The 21140-nt window shown below is 37.8% G+C and overlaps 1 protein-coding gene across 5 annotated transcripts in view; it reads right to left on the bottom strand.

The window, feature by feature from the left end:
* The window catches only part of LRP1B (LDL receptor related protein 1B), a 1041366-nt gene that overhangs the window by 48574 nt on the left and 971652 nt on the right, over positions 1-21140 (bottom strand). For all 5 annotated transcript variants that reach the window (XM_067472799.1, XM_067472815.1, XM_067472824.1 and 2 more), the window contains exons 78-82: positions 16626-16849; positions 13542-13648; positions 12583-12699; positions 11351-11524; positions 3106-3231 (exon numbers count right to left, since the gene is read on the bottom strand). In XM_067472799.1, coding sequence (XP_067328900.1) covers positions 3106-3231; positions 11351-11524; positions 12583-12699; positions 13542-13648; positions 16626-16849 — 748 coding nt within the window. The remainder of the gene's footprint in view (positions 1-3105; positions 3232-11350; positions 11525-12582; positions 12700-13541; positions 13649-16625; positions 16850-21140) is intronic.

Genomic DNA, 21140 nt, shown 5'->3' with positions numbered 1-21140 from the left:
ATAGCCACGAGCTTTTTGATACCAGAACTTTACTGAAACCATCAAGCTTTTGTACCTGAAATATTCAAGTCTGTTCAAAATAAAGTTCTTGTTATTTTTATCAACTTACATCAGCCTCAGAGCGAATACCTTTGTGGTTAAAGTGTTATTCAAGTCACCTTTTAACAGCCTTTAAGAAATCCATAGTGACACAGAGTGTGATACTAAACCACCTCTCAAGTGGTGCTGATTCATGATAATTGGTAGGCAGGGGTTGGATCGTATAACATCTTAATCCAGTGGTTTTTGAGAAAATCCTGAGGTGAATTTTGTCCAAAAACCAACTGTCAGAATTTACCTCAGAGAAAGAAAGCTAAAATAGACTCCATTTTGTAAAACCAGCATCTACACTGGCACCTCCCAAAGCCAAAACGTTTGTGTCTGTGTGGAGTTAAGGGTTACTTTCAGGGAAGAAATCATGTCAGTAATCTCTGGAGGGAGAAAGGAGTTTTATTTGTAATTAAATGCTATTAAGAGAATATTTCAATCCAACTAAGCTTAATACCTATTTTGTTCAAGTTCTCTTAAATAAACATAATTGTTTTATTGTTCACAACATCTGCCTCATGTGTGCCTCTGTGTAAGAACTTTTAAAAGCAATCTACTGAAGTTGAAAGTTTAATGGTGGCAGCATATATTTTAAAGAATAAATCATTTCAGTGTTACCTCAGTGCACAGGCCTGAGTGTGAATATAGAACATTCTAGCTAAAGATACCTGTAGTAAGCCAAGGGCTTAACATTGCTTATAAGTTTGGTAGGTACCAGAGATCTTTCAAAAAGTTTTCCGGCCAGAAGAAAGTTCCAGCTTCATTGCAGCTTTTTGATTTTGGGTTTTAATTACCTAAGGCCACATTCCATTACAAGTGGTGCACAGCATTTGGGATTTTATACCCCCCAATAAAGCCTCCATCCATTATACCATTAACACCAAAGGAAACATATTTGTCTTGTTTAAAAAAAACCTATGAAATTCATAGTGTCATCATAAGGCGAGAGGATATTTGAAGGCAAACACACGTGTCCATACAAAAGACTCCAAAGCTGCAACCATGATTCGGGATGTCTGTTCCAATTTCAAGGGCTACATCTGTTCAGCTTTTGGAAACATACAAATTTAGAGAAGGAGATGGTGTTTGTAGTGACTTTTCCTGAAAATGCCAAGACAAGCAAATCGTTTTTCAAAACTGCTTGGTAAAACTCTGACAATGCTAAGACTTCTTGACAACATGGCCTACAGCAAGACACATGAGACAACAGTAATTTTCACAGGGCTAGGTTTTGCCAGTACAGTTGACCCACTTCTTTGAATTGGGTCATTTAGAAGCTATGAAAAGAAGATTTCAGTGCTCTATGCTTGAAAGCCTACTTTGTAAAAGAGAGGTAAGAAATTGCAACTGAAGAGGAAAATGCAGCTACCAACAAGAAAAATGTAATTGCAGAATAAGTAGTAATTCCAGAACAGTAGAAACTCATTACTAAAAAATGCATCCCTTACAGATTGATAAGTTCCAATTATGCTACTGCAGTTGCATTGATGAAAGGAAGCTGAATGGAAAAAAGGATAGATCTTCCTAGACACAAAGCTAGCATTTTATTCAGCAATTAAGAGACTGTAAGATGAATTTAGTTTCTTGTAACTTCTGGGGATTTACAATACTGACATTAATTATGGAATATAACCTTCAAAACCCAATGTTTCAGCCCTGACCAAAATATTTTTCATGTGCTGCAGATTGAGGTAATGGAGAAATGACGTCTGTAGGACTCTCCTGATCACAGAGAAAAGAAATTGTGGAAGAAACTTCACGAAACTCTCTGGAAGTCTGTTTTTATGCCAATGTCATTTCACAATTACATGGGAAGTCTTTCCATTGCAACACTGCCAGGCTATAAAACTAGACTTTTTTGTGGTGGTGGTGGTGGGGGAAGTGGTATTGTCAGCTGTCTCTATGATGATAGAGCTCTGTCATCATAGTCATGTTGGTAAAGCAGGATCTTGGTGACATATTAGAAAAGAGTTGGGCTCCTATGGAAATGTACAGTTAGCTCTGAGAAGATTCATAAAAATCTATATTTATTAAAGGCAGAGGCCATAAAGCAGGTCAATAACCTAACACTTCACTCAGACTGTCAGTGTGGAGGGAGAATCAGGTAAATTGCTTTTAAATGATTCTTCATCCCTAATGTGAATAATGCAATACCTGATTTGTCTGGGCCATTTTGAAATTTATATTGTGGGGGATGGGGGAGGAAGACAGAATGAAACTATCAAGAATGGTTCAAATTAACAACCTCAGATTGCATAAGGTAAACCCAAGGTAAACAGTGAATACCCTTTGTTACCATTCTGTGAATTCATTCAATTTTGAAGATTTTTCTAAAATGTGTAGCTTCCTGTAATTTGCATAACTTTTCATACTCAGTTCATTCATTTATTTCAGCACAGAACTGTTATAATCTAAAGTAAATTAAAACAGATTTGGAAAAGAACAGTATAGGTAGTTCCTGGGTCAGGAACACGTTATGATCAAAATAGATTGTATAGGTTTTATTCTAAAGTTGAATTTGTGTGGAAGTTGAACAGATACGTTTTTAAGTTTAACTCCAGCTGATTTTTTTAAACTTTTGGCTAGAATAGGGAAGGGTTAACACCCTTGTAACATTTATTTCACTGTTTGTGCCCCTATTCAGAAGATTTCACTTCACTTTCTGGAGCCTCCGGTGGGGCATTGGGTTAAACCCTTGTGCTGGCATGACTGCTGACTGAATGGTCAGCGGTTCGAATCTGGAGAGCAAGGTGAGCTCCTGTCTGTCAACTCCAGGCAATACTGCAAAAGGCCTGGCATATGCATCAGATGCAAGGCCCATGGGACAAATTCAGCTCACCACATCATTTTATGTGGTCTGCAAGGCTGGTGTTCCTGCACCCAGGCCCATCTAGCATGTTTCTAACTAGGAGCCATATGTAGGTCTGATGTTTGTAACTCAGGGGCTGTCTGTAAAAATGAATAGCTTTATACTCTTGTGTTAATTTATATTTTATTTTAGTAAATTGTAATACCCACCTAAAATGCTCAAATCACTGCATGTTCCATTAATCAATGATTTTCCTTCTTGACACACACAAGCTGCACCTGAAGGATTGAGTAAACATAGGAACTCACAGGTGAGCTCCAAACAAGGATTGAGGGCTGTTTGAAGAAAAAGACAAAAAAGACAAAATATAAATTACATTATTTCTCAATCACATACATGGCCAAAAAAGAAAAGAAGAAAAGGAAGCAAGTAAAGGGAAATTATTTAGGTCAGGCTAGTTTAAATACTCTTTTGTGTTGGGTGTGTGATCAAAGATTTTGGATCCCATAGTCTAGATTCCTCCCATGTGTTCATTCCTCAACCATAACCTTTTTTTCCTTTTAGATGCTTGAACTCTGACATAATAAATCTGAGGAACATATATATTTTTGCAGGGGGATCTCTGACCAGATTGCTTACTTTGCAGCTAGGATATTGTCTCCTGTTTCATTCTACATAGGATGCTGTCCTGGTGATCAAGAACTGCATATGCATATGAAATTATCAATATTTCAAATTTCATAAATAATAATTCTGTTTGTGTTATGTTTCATAACACTAAAATTATCATAAAGTAATCAGGATCAATATTACTTTAAGAAAAATATTTTAAAATGGCAAATTATGTTTTCCAAAGTTTCCAGGGCTTTTTTTTGGGGGGGGGGGGGCGGAGGACTTCCCCCCTCCTCTCAAAAATGAATGAGACAGGAAGGGGATCTGGTGGGCTTAAATTGTCAGCCAATGCCCTAAAGCACATGTGTTAGATGCAAGGCCCATGGGCCAAATTCAGGTCACCAGATCATTTTATGTGCTCTGCAAGGTTTGCAAATCTAGAGCAACATAGTTACATTTATACAGTCTTACAATTACAAATGGCTCTTTGAAGACAGATATAAGGCTGATGTGGCCCTCGGTGAAAATGAGTGTGACACCCCTCCACTAGAGGTTTCTAGGTTGTGTTCTCTTCTTTTGATGTTTATAATACAGGAAGAAGCCTGGAGGAGAATTTCTCCTTGAGGCCTCTGTTGCCCTATTAGAACATTTGTGTACTGATATTTCCCCCCTCTCAACTGGAAAGAAGGTAGGTAGATTATATATATATATATATATATAGAGAGAGAGAGAGAGAGAGAGAGAGAGAGAGAGAGAGAGAATGAATGAGAATAACTTGTATATCAGATTGTACAACACAATATAAATGTAATATTTACACACAATCACAAAAACATTCAGAATGTTTTAAAAATTATTTTTTCTCCATTTCCTCTCAGCAAATTTATAGATCCTACAGATAAAACAAAATAATGATGACAATCTTTAGTGTAGCATTGTGGAATGCTAATGTATTTTTAAATAAAGGCTCTAAATTATCCTTAAATTGCTAGCAGCAGTGATCTGAGCATAACATACTCTGTATAATCCAATGAATGAATACAATGTTTGTATATGTTCTGACTAAATCTTCCCCATCTCTTTGGAGAAGAATACTTGTTCATACTTTTTATGTGACCCTGCAGAGCCTAGTATTGACCACTCATATTCTTGTGTCATCCTATAGCTGTCTCCCTGCAGTAATTGATGCCAAACAACACTTCTGATGAGTACTGAAAACTTTTTAATACAACTTTTTCAGTGTGTCTCTCAATGAGCAGAAAAATTGCTCCTTCGACAATACATTGCTCCTTCACTTCTCAATTGAAGCTACATAGGAAAAGAATGCAGAGTTTATCTATATTAGAACAAAATTGATGCATAATCAACAGTAAAATAAATGTGCATTGCAAGTTTAATCTTTTGATCTGCCAGTTCAATCAATTCAATTCTTATCTGTGAGGAAACATTTAAAACATGACTCCTTCCAAGTGCTTCTTGGGAAAAGCATCAATAAGGTACAATATCCCAATGTAATTTTCATTGTGGTGTTTTTGCTTTATGTTGTTAAATTGACTATAAGTTGTGGCGATCCTGTGAATGAGAGCCCTCTACGATGTTGCAAGCGCAGAGCTATGGCTTCCTTGATTGAGTCAAACCCACATGTAATGTTGTTCTCCTTCTTTTGCAACATTTTTTTTTTTACTTTACTTAGCATTATTTTTTCCAAAAGGTGATGTCATGATATGCCCAGTTTTGTATTTTTGCTTTTTAGGGACAGTTGAGATTTGATTGGTTCCTGGGACTCATATATCTGTCCTTTTAGCTGTTTTTAAAATCCATAGAATTCTCTTCCATTAACACATTTCAAAAGAGTTTCCTCTGTCCTATCAGTTTTCTCGTTCATATAAAGAAATATTATGACAGACGCTATCCTGAACATGACATTCAATAACACATTGCACTTTGGAAATCCATTGTGAGATTATCTTAGTTTGAAATAAAACAGAGTTATGATATATTAATTAAAATGTCAGCTAATTCCCAACTGTAAATTATGCTCAGTTGTACTAGCAGTAGTATTCTCAGATGCTTCACATTCTCTGTATAATCCAAACAATAACATAAAATGTTTTGGTTATTACTGAAGAATTTAAGTTATTTTCTATAACAATAATCAGGAAAATAGCAATATGCTACTTTGTTTCTTTCCAGTGCTTAATTTCTTCATAAACAAGGCTTGGGAAATGTTTCTCCTTTCTTCTTGCTTTGCTCTTCCATGAAATCTAGGCCTTTCAACATGGAATGCCATTTTTGTCCTTTCTGATTCTTCTCCATATTTGTTTTCAACATGATAAAGCCTTCTTCTACAAAAATATTTTCTTTCTTCTGGAAGAGTAAATATATTTGTGGCCATAACAACCACTTATTGAAAAGTTTCTCCATATTGTAAACACTCTTACAAAGCAGGAGGATTAAAAAATAGAGAACTGATTTTAAATATATTCTTTTCTTGCTGAAAACTCAAAATTTTAACAAATATGAAAATATTCAGAACTTCTACTGATATCCACATTAAAAAATGTAATCTGCTGGTCGTCTGTTAGATGTAGGAAAATATCTTCCTTGGTCTTGGAATCTGTGAATACTGGGCCAACAACATGTGATTGATTTTGAAAGTAAAATCCCTGAGAAGATACAAAGTCTTATCTGAAGCATGTTAATATGTTTTCTGAGACAGAGGACATTGGATGGAAAGGTCTGTTTCTTTCTTGATTTTAGGTCAGCTTCTTTGCCTCTCTTTTAGCACAGAAACTTCAACCATGGTGGTGACACTTATGGTATGTGTATAAGGATTATAAGTCCAGTATGTGTGGTCAAGATGTGTTCAATGTTACATTTCTGAAATAGAGAAAAAAGGAGAAAGTATTAAATTAATGCCACAGTGTTCCATCTTAAGTATACATCATTTGCAAGACAATCTGCTAATTCTGATGAAGACTATTTAGAGGACATAATTTATATTCTATATAGTGAATATTATTCAACCATTTATTTGAATGTCACATATTTACAGAGGGAACTCACAAGATAGGTGGATCATTAGATTCTATGTACAACTCCAACATAGTAAAAACACTAGCTAGGTCAATGGGCATATTTGGAATTTTGAGAAAATGGCATGAACATTTCCACAAAAACGCTGCCATGAAGATAGTAGGGCCAGCCACAAAATGACTGCTATGGGGTGTGAGCAGTCCCAATATTCAAGATTGCAACAAAGCATGCATTTCAAGAAAGTTAATGAAAGGTAAATATGGGATTTATAAGCCACAAAATACAATGGAATTCCATTGAATCCAGAGTCTTCTATTTCAACATATCAGTTTCACAGAAAACTTTCCCCAAACCAACAATAAATAAAACATACAATGCATATCCACATGCATACACTAGATCCTTCATTTCTCTCAATTCCCAAATGAATACCCACCTTCCCTTCTTCCATTGGGATGCAGTTGTCAATCTCCAGTACCCATCTTTCCTCCAAATTAACGTGCTTTCCGGCTGATAGTGTCGAGTTAGAACTGATGTTGTTTCTTCCCTTTCCTTCTTTCAGTTGATGCTGCCCTAAGTAGAACTGTTCTTTTATTCCCAGTTTGCTTTCTCATTGGAAAGGAGAATGTTTTGTCTAGTCTTTCTCTGTCTTCTGTTCATAATACCCCTTTCTAAATCAGTGGCCATTTGAATAGTTGAGGACCTAAGAGAACTCTATCAGTAAGAGTTAAGAAGGAATTTATAGAGAGCAGAAAACTTGGAGCATGTTCTACTAGAGACTGCATAGAGGACACTATATGTAAGTTAAATGTAGCATAATGGTTACAGTCTTGGACTGAGTCAGAAAACCCAGGTTTTATTCCAGTCTTCGATGATTCTGAGCTAGTCACTAATTCAGGCTAGCAGATCTTACAAACTATTGTGAACACAAAATGGAGTTGGGGAAGAAAACTGTACAAACTACTTTGTGGTTCTTGAAGGGGGAAGGGATCTAAATATAAATATAATTTATGACATACTTGTGTTTTTGTTCTGAGAACACCAAATTATGTAATTTCTCTTACAGTTTGAATAATTCCTCTCCTATAGCCACATCTCTAGATTCCATGTAGAGAAGGAATAAGCAAAATAAAGGAGGCATTCTATATTTCATGGTGTGTTTCTCTCTGTGTTAATATTATATTTAAAGCATTTACAAATAGAATTTGATTCAATAAGACTATTGCTATATTTTATTTTGAAGACTTTCACAATTGGCTTTTAATGGTGTCTATAAATAGGTGATCACTTGATGGGTAGTTTATTGAGAAAACTAGAGTATGGTAAACATGTTCCACATCCACTTAATGGAGAGGAGGCCTCTGTATCTGCCTCTTTAATTTGAGGGTTGAGGAAGGATCTGTCAGGGATGACCTGACAGCTGCTCTCTCACTACCTCAGGTTTGCTTTCTATGATTAGGCTGGCTAGGAAGCAACATAGCTTTTGAGAAAAGCAGTTGTTTGGGGAAAAAATCCTTCTGATGGAGATATGTTTTTTAAACATTATTTTCAAACTGAATAGATTTGTTAGTGACATTCTTTGATATCTAGGAAATACAACAAAAAGACTATGGATTTAAAAGACATTTAATTAAAATACTTCAGCATTTTTTCTTGAAAATTACATTATTACCAATCCAAAACTAAGATTATCTTAATTAAAAGACAATGTTTCCAGGGTTATAACTACTATGAAATAACAAAACCAGTTAATTAAAATCTTTAAAGATTGAAAGACAAATCCTTATGGGATATTTGATCTTGCTTCATGAAGATACCTCAAAACAAATAATATTTAGTGCCTTAATGCTTGCAAGTGAACAGGCACCAATGCTTTTACAAAGTGATTAATCAGAGTGGGGAGTCTAGATAATGTCTGCACTTTGTTTCACCTCTCTGTCTCTGTCTTTGGTCTAGGTCAGGCATGGGGAACCTTCGGCCCTCCAGGTGTGGTGGACTTCAACTCCCACAATTCCTTGAGGCTCGGCATTCGCCCCAAAGGCTTACCTTGGCCCAAGGAATTGTGGGAGTTGAAGTCCACCACACCTGGAGGGCCGAAGGTTCCTGACCCCTGGTCTAGGTGCTCAAGCCATTTCCTTTCTTCTTGCCTGTAGAGGTCAGTTTCCCATTCTTGAAGAAGTTAATCTTTTCATTTTGTCTGCGAAGGAGCACCCATGGCTCCTCAATCCCCATAATAGCTGCTAGCTTGTATTCCCTTATGAGAACCAGCTATTTTAGGCTCTTCTAATGAAATACACGTCAATTTCTTTTGTCTATCTCTTTCCCTACTCTAAAATGGATTTCCCATGACAATAAACAAATGTCTTCTTTTTGTACCTTACAGAAACACCCAGAATAATTATTCTCTTTCTATTACAAGCTCATATTGCACTAGCTCTGCTACACTCTACATCAGGGGTCCTCAAACTTTTTGAACAGGGGGCTAGTTCACTGTCCCTCAGACTGTTGGAGGGCCGGACTATAGTTTACACGGGAATATTGTGAAACATTTGTTTTATATATTGTGAAACATTTATTTCTAATTACAAACAAATGAAATTTTGACTTCAAGCATGTTGTGGATTGGGTAACAGGTTTACTATAACATCAGAAACCCATGAATATGTTTACTGATCAGCCTATCAGCCAAACTCCCATGACCTCTTGTCATGGGAGTTTGGCTGATAGTTTGTGGCAGCCACACAAAGTTTCTGGATGAGAACTACTACATTCAAAGTAAGGGCCGCACAATTAAACAGAAAATAACACTTTCAAACCAGGAACAGATTTCTGTTCTACAATTTTATTATTATGTTTATTTATACATCACTTTTTGTCTCCACAAGGAGACTGTGGGCCTTTCCAGACGCCCTATATCCCAGGATCTGATCCCAGGTTTTCTGCTTTAAACTGGATTATATGAGTCTGCACTGCCAGACAATCTGAGTTAAACAGAAAACCTAGGATCAGATCCTAGGATATAGGGCCTGTCTGAAAGGGCCCTTCCAAACAGCCATATAACCCAGAATATCAAGGCAGATAATTCACAATATCTGCTTTGAACTGCATTATCAGAGTCCACACTACCATATAAGCCAGTTAAGTGTGGATTTTATACAGCTGTGTGGAAGGGGCAAAAGCAGCTCCATCTCCGCCTGTGTTCGAGGCAGGGTGCGCCATGGTTGGGGCTGCAGGGTTGGCAGGCAGCAGGAGGCGTGTCTGTCTCTTCACCACGCTACAAATCTTCGGCTGCTCTCCTCTTGCTGCCCTGCTACCTGCCTGGCTGCTGCTGCTGGTCTCCCGTCCGGGGGCAACAGGAGCAACAAGAGGAGAGCGGCCGAAGGCTAGGAGCATGGTGAAGAGAAACAGATGTGCCTCCCGCTGCCTGCCAGCCCTGCAGACCCAGCCATGGCGCACCCCACCTCGAACACCCTGGAGCTCTACAGGCAGAGATGGAGCATCTGGGGGCTGGGGGGGGGGGCAGGAAGGCCCCGATCTGCTTGCCTGCCTGCCTGCATTCCATCCTTGGGGCCTCTGTGCTTGACTGCCTTCTCACTCCCTCCATTCAGATCCAGCACTTACAGCATACGCGCCTCTGCCTCCCTCTTCCTTCCCAGCCCCAGAGCGGGAGAAAAGCAGCAGCCAGACTGCTATTAGTTCAGCCGCTCTGGCCAGCGGGCCGGATAAATGCAGTAGTCTGAGGACCCCTGCTCTACATAATATGGATATCAAATGTTGCTACAATAACATCTTCAAAGAAAGCAACCATTATTACAAATAGATTGTATAGAATAGGGTGTAGTGGATCCCTTTCCTCCTCACCATATTATGCCTGAACATTAAATCCAGTGTAAGTTCTTCTGTAGAGTCAACAGACAACTTTCTCAGGGCTACAGAAAATTGCTGTTGCATACTAGAACAGGAACAGGACCCTCTAATCATTAAATACACCACACCTTGAATGAAGAAAGAGTCCTTTTTTATTTGAAGAATAACTGGAGCCAATAAAAGAGATGAATGTAAAATAAGCAGAAGTCCAAAAGCAAAAAGCCAATTAAAGCAGCAACATAAGCAGTGTCCAAACATAGGAATAATAACAATGTCCCAAAGCTTACAGAAATAATCCAAATGCAATGAATAACCAAAAGCCTTTAAAATAAAACCATGAACAGACTAGCCACTGCTAATCTACTTGAAAAGCCATGGATCCTTAGAGACGAGCCCACATGAAACAGGAATTTCCAGGAGACTTGAGCGTGTTTCCAAACGATGCCTGGTCTAAAGAAAATTCTCTAAGAGCTCAATTAAAGTCCCAAAAACTGGTTCCTACTCCCCCCAGGTTTTGGCCTTAACTTCCGAATTCTTTCTGACCTGCATAAACATTGGGCCTCTCGACGGTTCTGGCTGATTTTCAGATGGTGATTGGTCTTATCTATCTCCTCATTAACTGCAGCAGTTGTGAAACTATCTTGCAAACTCAAGTCTGGCAGAGGGAGTAAACTTTCTTTCTCGTGAGATCTTAGCCTTTCCCCTGACCCTTCTCGATCAGAGTCCGCAGTAACCTTATTGCCCAAAGTGTCTCCATTTTGCTCATCCTCATTGATCACCTCAGGTTCACTATCCAAGTCAGACCCAGGCTCAAACACAGGCTGAGTCCCAACAGTTACCTGCATAAAATGATTGAAAGTAGCAAATATGGGACAGGATCAGACATTCACATTACAGTTTTTCAATTTTTATTGGTATCAAAAATAGATAAATACTCACAGTATGTTTGCTTGTAACGATGAAAAATCAAAGTACTTTTTGTCTTATCGATATCCAAATCCAGATATTCTACAGAACCATGGCCAAATTTTTGCACTCTGAATGCACCATTTTTCGGTCCTGCCCCATATATATAATTCTCAAAAATGTCAATTCTGTGAGGATGGAGTAATCCTTAAATGAAAAAAAGGAAGTATGCATAATTTCCTATACAGCTATGAAATATTTCAAAATCACTAAATGAAATATAATAAGAAGTTAAGGTGATACTGCTGCAGTGTTCTAGGGGGCTGTGAAGAAATGTATCTAGAGAAGAAAACCAATATAAAGATGAATAGCAATACAGCATGTATTCCCACAATTTGTAAAGTAACTTCCTGTGAGATAACAAATTAATGATCAGTGCAGAGATTTTGGATGTTTCAGACACCAAATAACACTTTTTGCAAGCATTATGTCTGCAATGTGTGTGTATGTGTGTGTGTGTGATGCAATTGGACCATGATTTTAGTTAGGAGATGTATTGGATTGTGATTTCATGTAATATTGTGCATTATGTTTTTTATGGTTTTAATTGTATACTGTGCACTGTATATTTTGTTGTAAACCGCGTTGAGTCGCCAATTAGGCTGAGAAACAGCGGTATACAAGGACAGTAAATAAATAAATAAATGAGTGTTATTATAGTGTATTGTCATCCTTACTATGCTACTGACTATACTATCCCTTAGTATACTATAGGTAGCCCTTGTATGAGATGGTCAGAAATCACATTTCCTACATTGCTTTAGTATGTGTTTTAGGCTTGTCTATAGGGCTTTATAATGATACAGAGCCCTCAATTTGTAATGCAACTAAAAGTACACAATTTAGCCTCCTTGTCGTGCAAGATAAGCACTAGTACTATCTGCCCCACCTCCAATTAACTGCAATACTCATAAGACTAAATTGATTCTAACAGAAAAGTGCTGGAATTATATTAGAACACAAAAGAACTACAGGCAGTTGAATTCACTGTAGCAATTTTGGCCTTTATTATTTCTTAACCTTTTATCTTGGGAAAAAATCCACAGAAAACTAAATGCTGTAGCTGTCCCTAATATGAAGTTTGTAAAATATTGTCTAGATGAAAGCTCATTTGAAAGAACAAATATGTTTTAAGGCAATGATCCACTTACAATTTTAATGTAAATATAGGGCACAATGTCATTTTCTTTAAAAAATATACATACCTTGTTTACTGCTCACACATATGACCAAATCAGAGCCATCAAAAAGAACACTGCCAATTACTGATAATTCAAAATCAGCCCAGAACAAACGCTGACTGAAGTGATCAACTACAAGTCCTGCAAATTAGAAAAAAATATTTTTCCAATATCACATTTGTAAAGGGAAACACACATTTTTCATCCCCATGACATCTCTGTCAAACCAAAGGGCAAAGGAATCACTTCAGAAGCTTCATTATGCTACAAGTGGTGTCTCTATAAGTACTAAAATAATTTGTTAATCCTTTAACCATTTGGAGGTTTAATAAAATAATTTATATTAATTTAGTGGTTCTTCATCCTTAAACTGTACTAATTCAAACAGTCAGAAAAATAAGAACTACATCCTGAGTTATAAAATTTGGAGATAATGATATTATTAGGAATCTGTAGTTCAGAATATTGTGATTAATTTGATGACTTGAATCAACTTGGAAGTCAGAGATGGTAAAACACTTGAAGCATAAAATGATTAAACTCCTTGCTGGTTATCTAATAAGTTGTCATTTTATAAAAATGAAAGATCTATTTTTTAAAAGTATATTTTAGTATGGTAATAAGCATTAATCAAAAAGCAAAGGGTGAGTTTATATATACAACAACAGAAATTCTTCTAATGATCTGACATCTAGAAAAAAAACCCAGATTTTTAAAAAGCTTAATTTTGTAAATGTGAGACACACAGGAGTGCAAATGCAAACATGAGAGCCAATAAAAATAGAAACCATACTGTGCCATGTACATCAATTTGGAAAAAAATACAGAATTTGTGTTTTAGTCTGTTTATGAAAATAACTTAATTATTCTTAGCTGAACTGAAATGTGCAAATATATAACAGAACTGGTACACTTTGATTAGGAATAACGAATATATTGGGTTTTTTAATGGGACTACCCAATGAGAAACATGTTTTCCGTACCTGTTGGTCTTTGTAAGTTTTTTTGTACTAATATTCTCCGCAAAGTACCATCCATTGCTGCTTCTTCTATATGAGAATGGTCTCCAATTACTGTCCAGTACATCATGCTAGAAATCCCAAACATCAAAATGTATTTTATTGACAGCATATAATAAAAGGCTAATCTTATTGAAATGTTAGTGCATTTTATGTGGATTATAATTAAGGATCAAAATATCAAAATTACATCCTATATTCCAAATGTGAATTCATTTTTTTAGCTTGAAACCAATGTATCAGTATATGAAGACAGCATCTTGCCTTGGGCTGTTGAATTTCATGATAGCCACAAAAGGGTTAAGGGCTAAAAGTGGCACAGAAGTATTAAAGCTAACTATTAAGGCAGTGGTTCTCAACCTGGGGTCCCCAGATGTTTTTGGCCTACAACTCCCAGAAATCCCAGCTATTTTACCAACTGTTAGGATTTCTGGGAGTTGTAGGCCAAAAACATCTGGGGACCCCAGGTAGAGAACCACCGTATTAAGGGTTTGTGGCATAAAAACAGACAAGTGGATTCAATAAACTCATTGGATCTGCTTGGCCAGTAAGTTGCTGTGTAGGTGATTCAAACACAATTCTGTTCTCATTTTTCCTATACTACATACATCTGCCTTTAAATTCAGTTAAATGTCTTCATAAAAATCATATTAACTTTTATGTATACTTCTCTTAATATACTCTATATCTTTTTCTCATCACTTTTTATATTATACACGTTAGGGCTGGTCAATTCGTTTCGTTAATTCGTAATTCGTTAAAAAATTTGTTAATTTTTGAATTACGAAACGATTACAAAACTTTTTTTTTAACCTGGAAGTGTTTTTAAATATCGAAACGGCAGGCGCCAAAAAATTTTGTATTTCCGTCCATTTCGGAAATACGTAAGATGGCCGCCTGCCGATGCTTGCTGGGAGCTCTCCTCTCTCGACGCCGGCTGAGCAAACGAGCGAGAGGGCAAGCGAGAGGGGCAAGCGAGCGGCGGGCGAGCGAGAGGGCCCGCCAGAGTGAGTGCCTGCCTTCCCTCCTTAATAATAATTTTAATTTCTCCTCCCTATTCTACTAAATTAATAATTAAATTTAAAAAATATTTAAAAAATATTGAAAAAAAAGGGCGCCATCTTTACAAAATGTTTTGTAAATATTTACGAAATTTCGTAAATACCGAACTTTTTTTTTGGAAAAATTTTGTAATTATTTTAAATATCGAAACAAAAAAACCCCCCAATTACAAATCGATTTTAGAAACAAATTTTTGCGTTGTTACCCAGGCCTAATACACGTTTTTACAAAAAAATGATCTCTGCATGCCATGTTTGTGGCAATATTCTTCCCCACCTGAGGCATATCCCCCAGTTACATGCATTTCTGCCAAATGTTCAATTTCCAAATAGTATCCAAAATATAGATATATTAACAACATATATGCAGATATATGACTGGATGCCCAACCATACACCATGTTTATTCGAGTATAAAGTGCCATCAAATGTAATGTACACCTCAGTTTTGAAAGCATGCATTACAAAAAAGGATTTGTTGTCAAATGTAATACGTTAATGCCCCTTCACCAGCCTTGTCCAATTCCCAATTTTCCTCATCCACAAAACCTTCAAAACTGAGGGGGGGGGGGGGGGTTGGAAAGCCTGTGAATTAGGCAAGTTGGGAAGAGTCTGCTCCCCGCTATCTTACACAGGTACCTTGCAGCCATTGCCATCACCTTTTCCTCCTTCTCTCTCAATGGGTCAGTCACTCATACAGTGGTTATCTTGCCTCACCTGGCTCTACCTTGCTGTGACTCGGCAACCCAAGAGCTTAGCCTGAAAGAGAGCACAGCGTCCCATGCCTTTTTGGCCAAGCCCTCAGGCTGTCAAGTCAAAATAAATTGGTGGAGTCAAGCAAGGTGGAGTGGCCACTGCATGATCTAACAGTAGCTGCAAGGTTCCCACATCCTTCAGGGCAGCACCAGTTAAGAGCGAGTGAAAGAGTGGGTTTGCATACACAATTTTAACAAAGTAATTTGGTGATGTAATTCAACCAAAAAGCACATTAGACTTGAGAATTGTATTATTTAGTTATTTTAGTGTATACCGCACTTCCAAAACAGCTTTGTGTGTGTTTACCATGTATGTATGTATGTATGTATGTATGTATAAAAGCTGGGAAACTGTAAGCCTGGCTTCTTACAAGTCATCTTAATAATCGTCAATATGTGTGTATGTGCACACACACAGAGCCATCTTAAAAGAAAAAATGGATAGCATCTATCTCTTCTATAGCATCCACACAAGTTAAGTATGGGGGAACCTTCACCTCAGGAATGAAATCTGATAAACCTGATATCCAGGTTTATTCCAGGTTTAAATAATACTTAGAAAGAATCTGATTTTCCTCAAAGAACCAGACCTTAGCTGATATGGAGGCAATAGGGCCGGTCTCCTGGGAACACTATTTGCGATCCCAGAAGGCATCCCAACAGCTATACCTCCCCTCCAGGCTCAGGCAGCCTAGGGAGGGGGGATTGCAGTGCCAGCCTCCCCTCTCTGCCCCCCTGTTTAGCCCTAAAAAAGAGAGATAAACAAGGCTTGCCTCATCTTTCTGGAGCTTGAAAATGAAACTAAATAGCATTTGGCAGTATGGAAGGACCTTGAAAGTTTTAAATTCCTCTTCTAAGCCATAGTTAGTGACAATTATAGATTTAATTTATTATATACGGATAGTGTTTTATCATATCAATTTATCTTTAGTCCTACCCATTTGGGATTTCCTCCATAAAATGAGTTCTGAACTGGAACAAGTTTGTTCACCCTTGTTGTTTAAATCTCTGTGTTTAGAATATGTCTTAGTGTGCATATGCACACACTTCATAGACAGAGTAAAAGTGTTGAAGTGTATCATTGTTCCCATCCTGAACCAATTAAAACCAGGCCAAAGATACTTCAAATTGACAAACTACTTTAGGCAGTGTAAACTTTGAAAGTCAACCCTGAAATATACCAATTTCACTTTAAAATGCAACTGTAATGACTGCAATAAAGATCAACATACCCTTTTGGAGGATTTACAGCTATTGCATATGGTTCTCCTGCCATATTTGTAAGGAGCCTTGTGCAGTTTGGTCCATTTATCTGCCCTACATTGATGGAATATCTTAGACTTGTCCAGTGTGTTGTATAATAACTAAACCAATGCATTCTGGAATGGTCAGTCCAATAAATGTTTCCAGCTATCCAATCAACTGCAATGTCTCTAGGTCTTTTGAATTCAGGACACTAAGGGAAAGAACAGATTCTAAATTTAGTATTCTTCACATTCCCTGCTTATACATTTTCATACATCAAACCAGAGAGTTCAAGGCATATTTGTAATATGGAATTAAATTTTAAGAAATCATTCAGTTCTTTATTAAAGATCAGAGTTAATAAAGTACTTTAAATGTTTAATAACAACACTTTTTTTAAAAAAAAAAACTCCCATGGCAAAAGACATATGGCTGGATCTTTTGCTAGACTACTACAATTCCTACTGCTTTCCATCCTACAGAATTACATTATCCCCTTCCTGTGTAGCTATTTGGATACTGTATTTTTGCAGTGGCTAGGGAAAAAAATCAATTTCGCATTTTGCTGTTAATTGTGAATGCACAACTGATATCTACAGAGTGGAGTACATATGCAAGTGCAATGAAGTAGGAATTTTCACAAGAAGAGGCCCATTCATCAGACACTGTGTAAAACACACACACAAAGATGCCAACGGCAAATGTGCTAGCTTTTTACCAGAAAAATAAAACAAGACAACCCAATAACCCAGTGCTGTTACTAGGGTTGGTGCCACCTAGTACAACAGTTCATGGTGTCTCCCTCCTGAACCAGGGCCATATCAAAAAATAGCACAACATTTGACAAAAGGAGCAAATATTTTTAAAAATAGCAGCAATGAAAACAACAGCACATACTTGTAGCATGTAGAGACAAAACCATGTGATTCAAGGCATCATTGTAATCGGGTAATAATGATTAAATTAGAGCAGTGCATGGATAACGTAGTACTCAGTGTAATAAGAAGAGATGTAGGTTTCTAACACATAAAGAAAAATATATAGAAGAGCTAATGATTCCTGGACTAAGACCAACACTGTTTTCAACCAGGAGGGTAGTTTTCCTTTTGGAGCAGGGTGGACAACTGTCAGATTGACCCCTAGGAGATCTTGGAGGACCACGTTTTTGTTGATGCAGCCCACACAATAAAATATTTTGCTATAGTGCCCTCTTGAGAACCCAGGGCATTTTCACCACAATTCTCCACACTAAAGTATTTTAGACCAAAGAGAGGGCCCTTTTTAAACAGGAATTAACCCATTAGTTAATTCATGTTTAAGTAAAAGGCTTCTCCTGGCCCTAAAATGGCCCAGAGGGCAAAAAGAAGAAAAGAAAAGAAAAGAAAAGAGCTATCCACATAACCCCTAAATGGTATTTGGGGGTAATTTATTCCTGAGGACCTCAAGAGTCTCAAAAGAAACAAACCGCATTGTTTCCACTAGAATTACATCCACCAGAGTTACATCTATATATATAAATCTGTTAGGTTGGTTCAACGGGACAGCAAAACTCCACAACCTCCCAACAAAACTGCAGCAAAATTGCCATGCCCATAACACAACCCACAAGGTACAAACATATCTACTCAAAATGAAAAACAACACAACAACACACTCACAAAATGGCAAAACAACAAAACTCAAAAAACCCCAACGAAACTTAACCAAACTTCCCATGCCCATAACACAACCCACAAGGTACAAACATATCTACTCAAAATGAAAAACAACACAACAACTCACTCACAAAACGGCAAAACAACAAAACTCAAAAAAACCAACAAAACTTAACCAAAATTCCCATGCCCATAACACAACCCACAAGGTACAAACATATCTACTCAAAATGAAAAACAACACAACAATACACTCACAAAATGGCAAAACAACAAAACTCAAAAAAACCCCAACGAAACTTAACCAAAATTCCCATGCCCATAACACAACCCACAAGGTACAAACATATCTACTCAAAATGAAAAACAACACAACACACTCACAAAACGGCAAAACAAAACTCAAAAAAAACCCCAACGAAACTTAACCACACACACACACAAAACCCCACGCTCCATCACTCCCCCCGCTGCCGCACACACACACAGAACCCCACTCTCCATCACTCCCCCCGCTGCCACACACACACACAACCCCACTCTCCATCACTCCCCCCCGCCGCCGCACACCCACACGCAACCCCACTCCCCCCGCCGCCACACACACACACAACCCCACGCTCCATCACTCCCCCGCCCCAATCTTACCTCCTTTTACTTCACACCACCTCCAAACCCCACCTTGCCCCTTCCCGCCCTGTCAAAATCCAGGAAAGACGGGAAGGAAGGAAAGAAGGAAGAAAGAGAAAGGGAGGTAAAGAAAGGTAAAGAAAGGGGAAGGAAGGAAAGTTAGAGAAAGCAGGAAGAAGAAAAGGAAAGAAAAGGAAAGAAAAGAGAGACAGCAGAAGAGAAAGAAAAAGGGAGAAGGAAGGAAAGAGGTAGAGAAGGAAGAAATGAGAGACAGAGGGAGGGAAAGAAAAAGGGGGAAGGAAGGAAGGAAGGAGAGAAGGAAAGAAAAAAGGGAATGAATGAAGGAAAGAGGGAGTGAAGGAAGGGGGAAGATGTAGAGAAAGAGGGAAGGAAGGAAAGAAGGAAAGAGAGAAGGAAGAGACCAGAAGAGAAAGAAAAAGGGGGAAGGAAGGAAGGAGAGAAGGAAAGAAAAAAGGGAATGAAGGAAGGAAAGAGGGAGTGAAGGAAGGGGGAAGATGTAGAGAAAGAGGGAAGGAGGGAAAGAAGGAAAGAGAGAAGGAAGAAAAGAGACCAGAAGAGAAAGAAAAGGGGGGAAGGAAGGAAGGACAGAAGAAAAAAGGGAATGAAGGAAGGAAAGAGGGAGTGAAGGAAGGGGGAAGTTGTAGAGAAAGAGGGAGGGAAGGAAAGAAGGAAAGAGAGAAGGAAGAAAAGAGACCAGAAGAGAAAGAAAAAGGGGGAAGGAAGGAAGGAGAGAAGGAAAGAAAAAAGGGAATGAAGGAAGGAAAGAGGGAGTGAAGGAAGGGGGAAGATGTAGAGAAAGAGGGAGGGAAGGAAAGAAGGAAAGAGAGAAGGAAGGAAAGAGACCAGAAGAGAAAGAAAAAAGGGGGAAGGAAGGAAAGAGATAGAGAAGGAAGAGGAGAAGGAAAGATGGGAGGGAAGGAAGGAAGGAAGGAAGGAAGGAAGGAAGGAAGGAAGGAAGGAAGGAGGGAAAGTTATAATATTATGCTATTATTCCTATTAGACCCTGGGGGAATGGGAGAAGTGTCAGGTCCCAGAGGCAATGCACTGCATTATTGTTATTGTTATGATGGTGGTGAAATAAAAGGAAATAAAAAGAGAAAGAAGGAAGCAAACAGGGAGGGAAGAAAGGCAAAGGAAGAAAGGGGGAGGGAATGAAGGAAAGAGAGAAGGATGAAACCAAGTAGTGAAAGAAGGAAAGAAAGAGAGAGGTAGAGAAGGAAGAAAGGAGAGAAAGGGGGAGGAAAAGGGGGAAGGAATAGGTAGGTACCTCTCTTTCATAATAGTCCAGATATCCACCTCAACTTTGATAAGTTTTACTATAGGCCACAGCAACGCGTGGCAGGGCACAGCTAGTATCTTATATAAACTTGCCCAATTTGTACTACATTAGATGCATCACAGCCCACATTGTACTTAAAAGTCCTTCAGCTTGCTAGGTCACAGTTAGTGCAAAATATCTGTTCTATCACATGATCAGGACGTGGGCTCATTAAGCCTGTTTGTTCCTTCAAGTCTTTCCAAGAATGTCCCTCTCAATTTTTATGGGTATGCAAATTGTATTATGCCCTTTCAAAAATGGGTGGGCTTTTAAGATCATATTATTGTATCAACAATTAAAAAATGCAGTAGAATGCATATGCATATATTCTGTTCTTAAAACAAAAGGTCATTTTATAATGTGATAAGAAAGGAAACAATACACATACCTAATTCTTAAAAATCTTATGTAAATGAGGTTCAATGAAAAGGTCAATATATTCTCATTATAGTACATCTTCAAAATGAGTAGCTTTAGTGAGATTGGGTTTAGCTCTTTCAAATCTTTGCCAATAGGGAATCTGAGTTCCTGTGTTACATATATAATTTCAGTTATTTTAATTAATTTTTCTTTATTTCTGGTGATATTAGCAAATGAGAACTATAGAGACAAGTTTATTCCATATGCATACTTGAATATGGGCAAGAGGGAACATGAATTAAATGTATGAAGACAGAACTGGAATCTGCCCATCACACAACTTATGGTCCATTATTTTGTTGAGGCTAATTTTCATTGGTAAGGAAAAGAGTGGAGTTTTTTTTTTCCGTGTTAGGAGCAATTTGAGAAACTATTGCAATAGGATACTAAACTGTGGTGAACTGAGTTCCATTGTTCACCACCATGAAGGTGCGGACAAGAATTATGTAAGAAATCCA

The sequence above is a fragment of the Anolis sagrei genome, chromosome 1 (genome assembly GCF_037176765.1).
Source record: "Anolis sagrei isolate rAnoSag1 chromosome 1, rAnoSag1.mat, whole genome shotgun sequence".
Lineage (NCBI taxonomy): Eukaryota > Metazoa > Chordata > Lepidosauria > Squamata > Dactyloidae > Anolis > Anolis sagrei.
The sequence above is the reverse complement of the archived record's forward strand: the minus strand, read 5'-3'. Positions and strand labels throughout refer to the sequence as shown.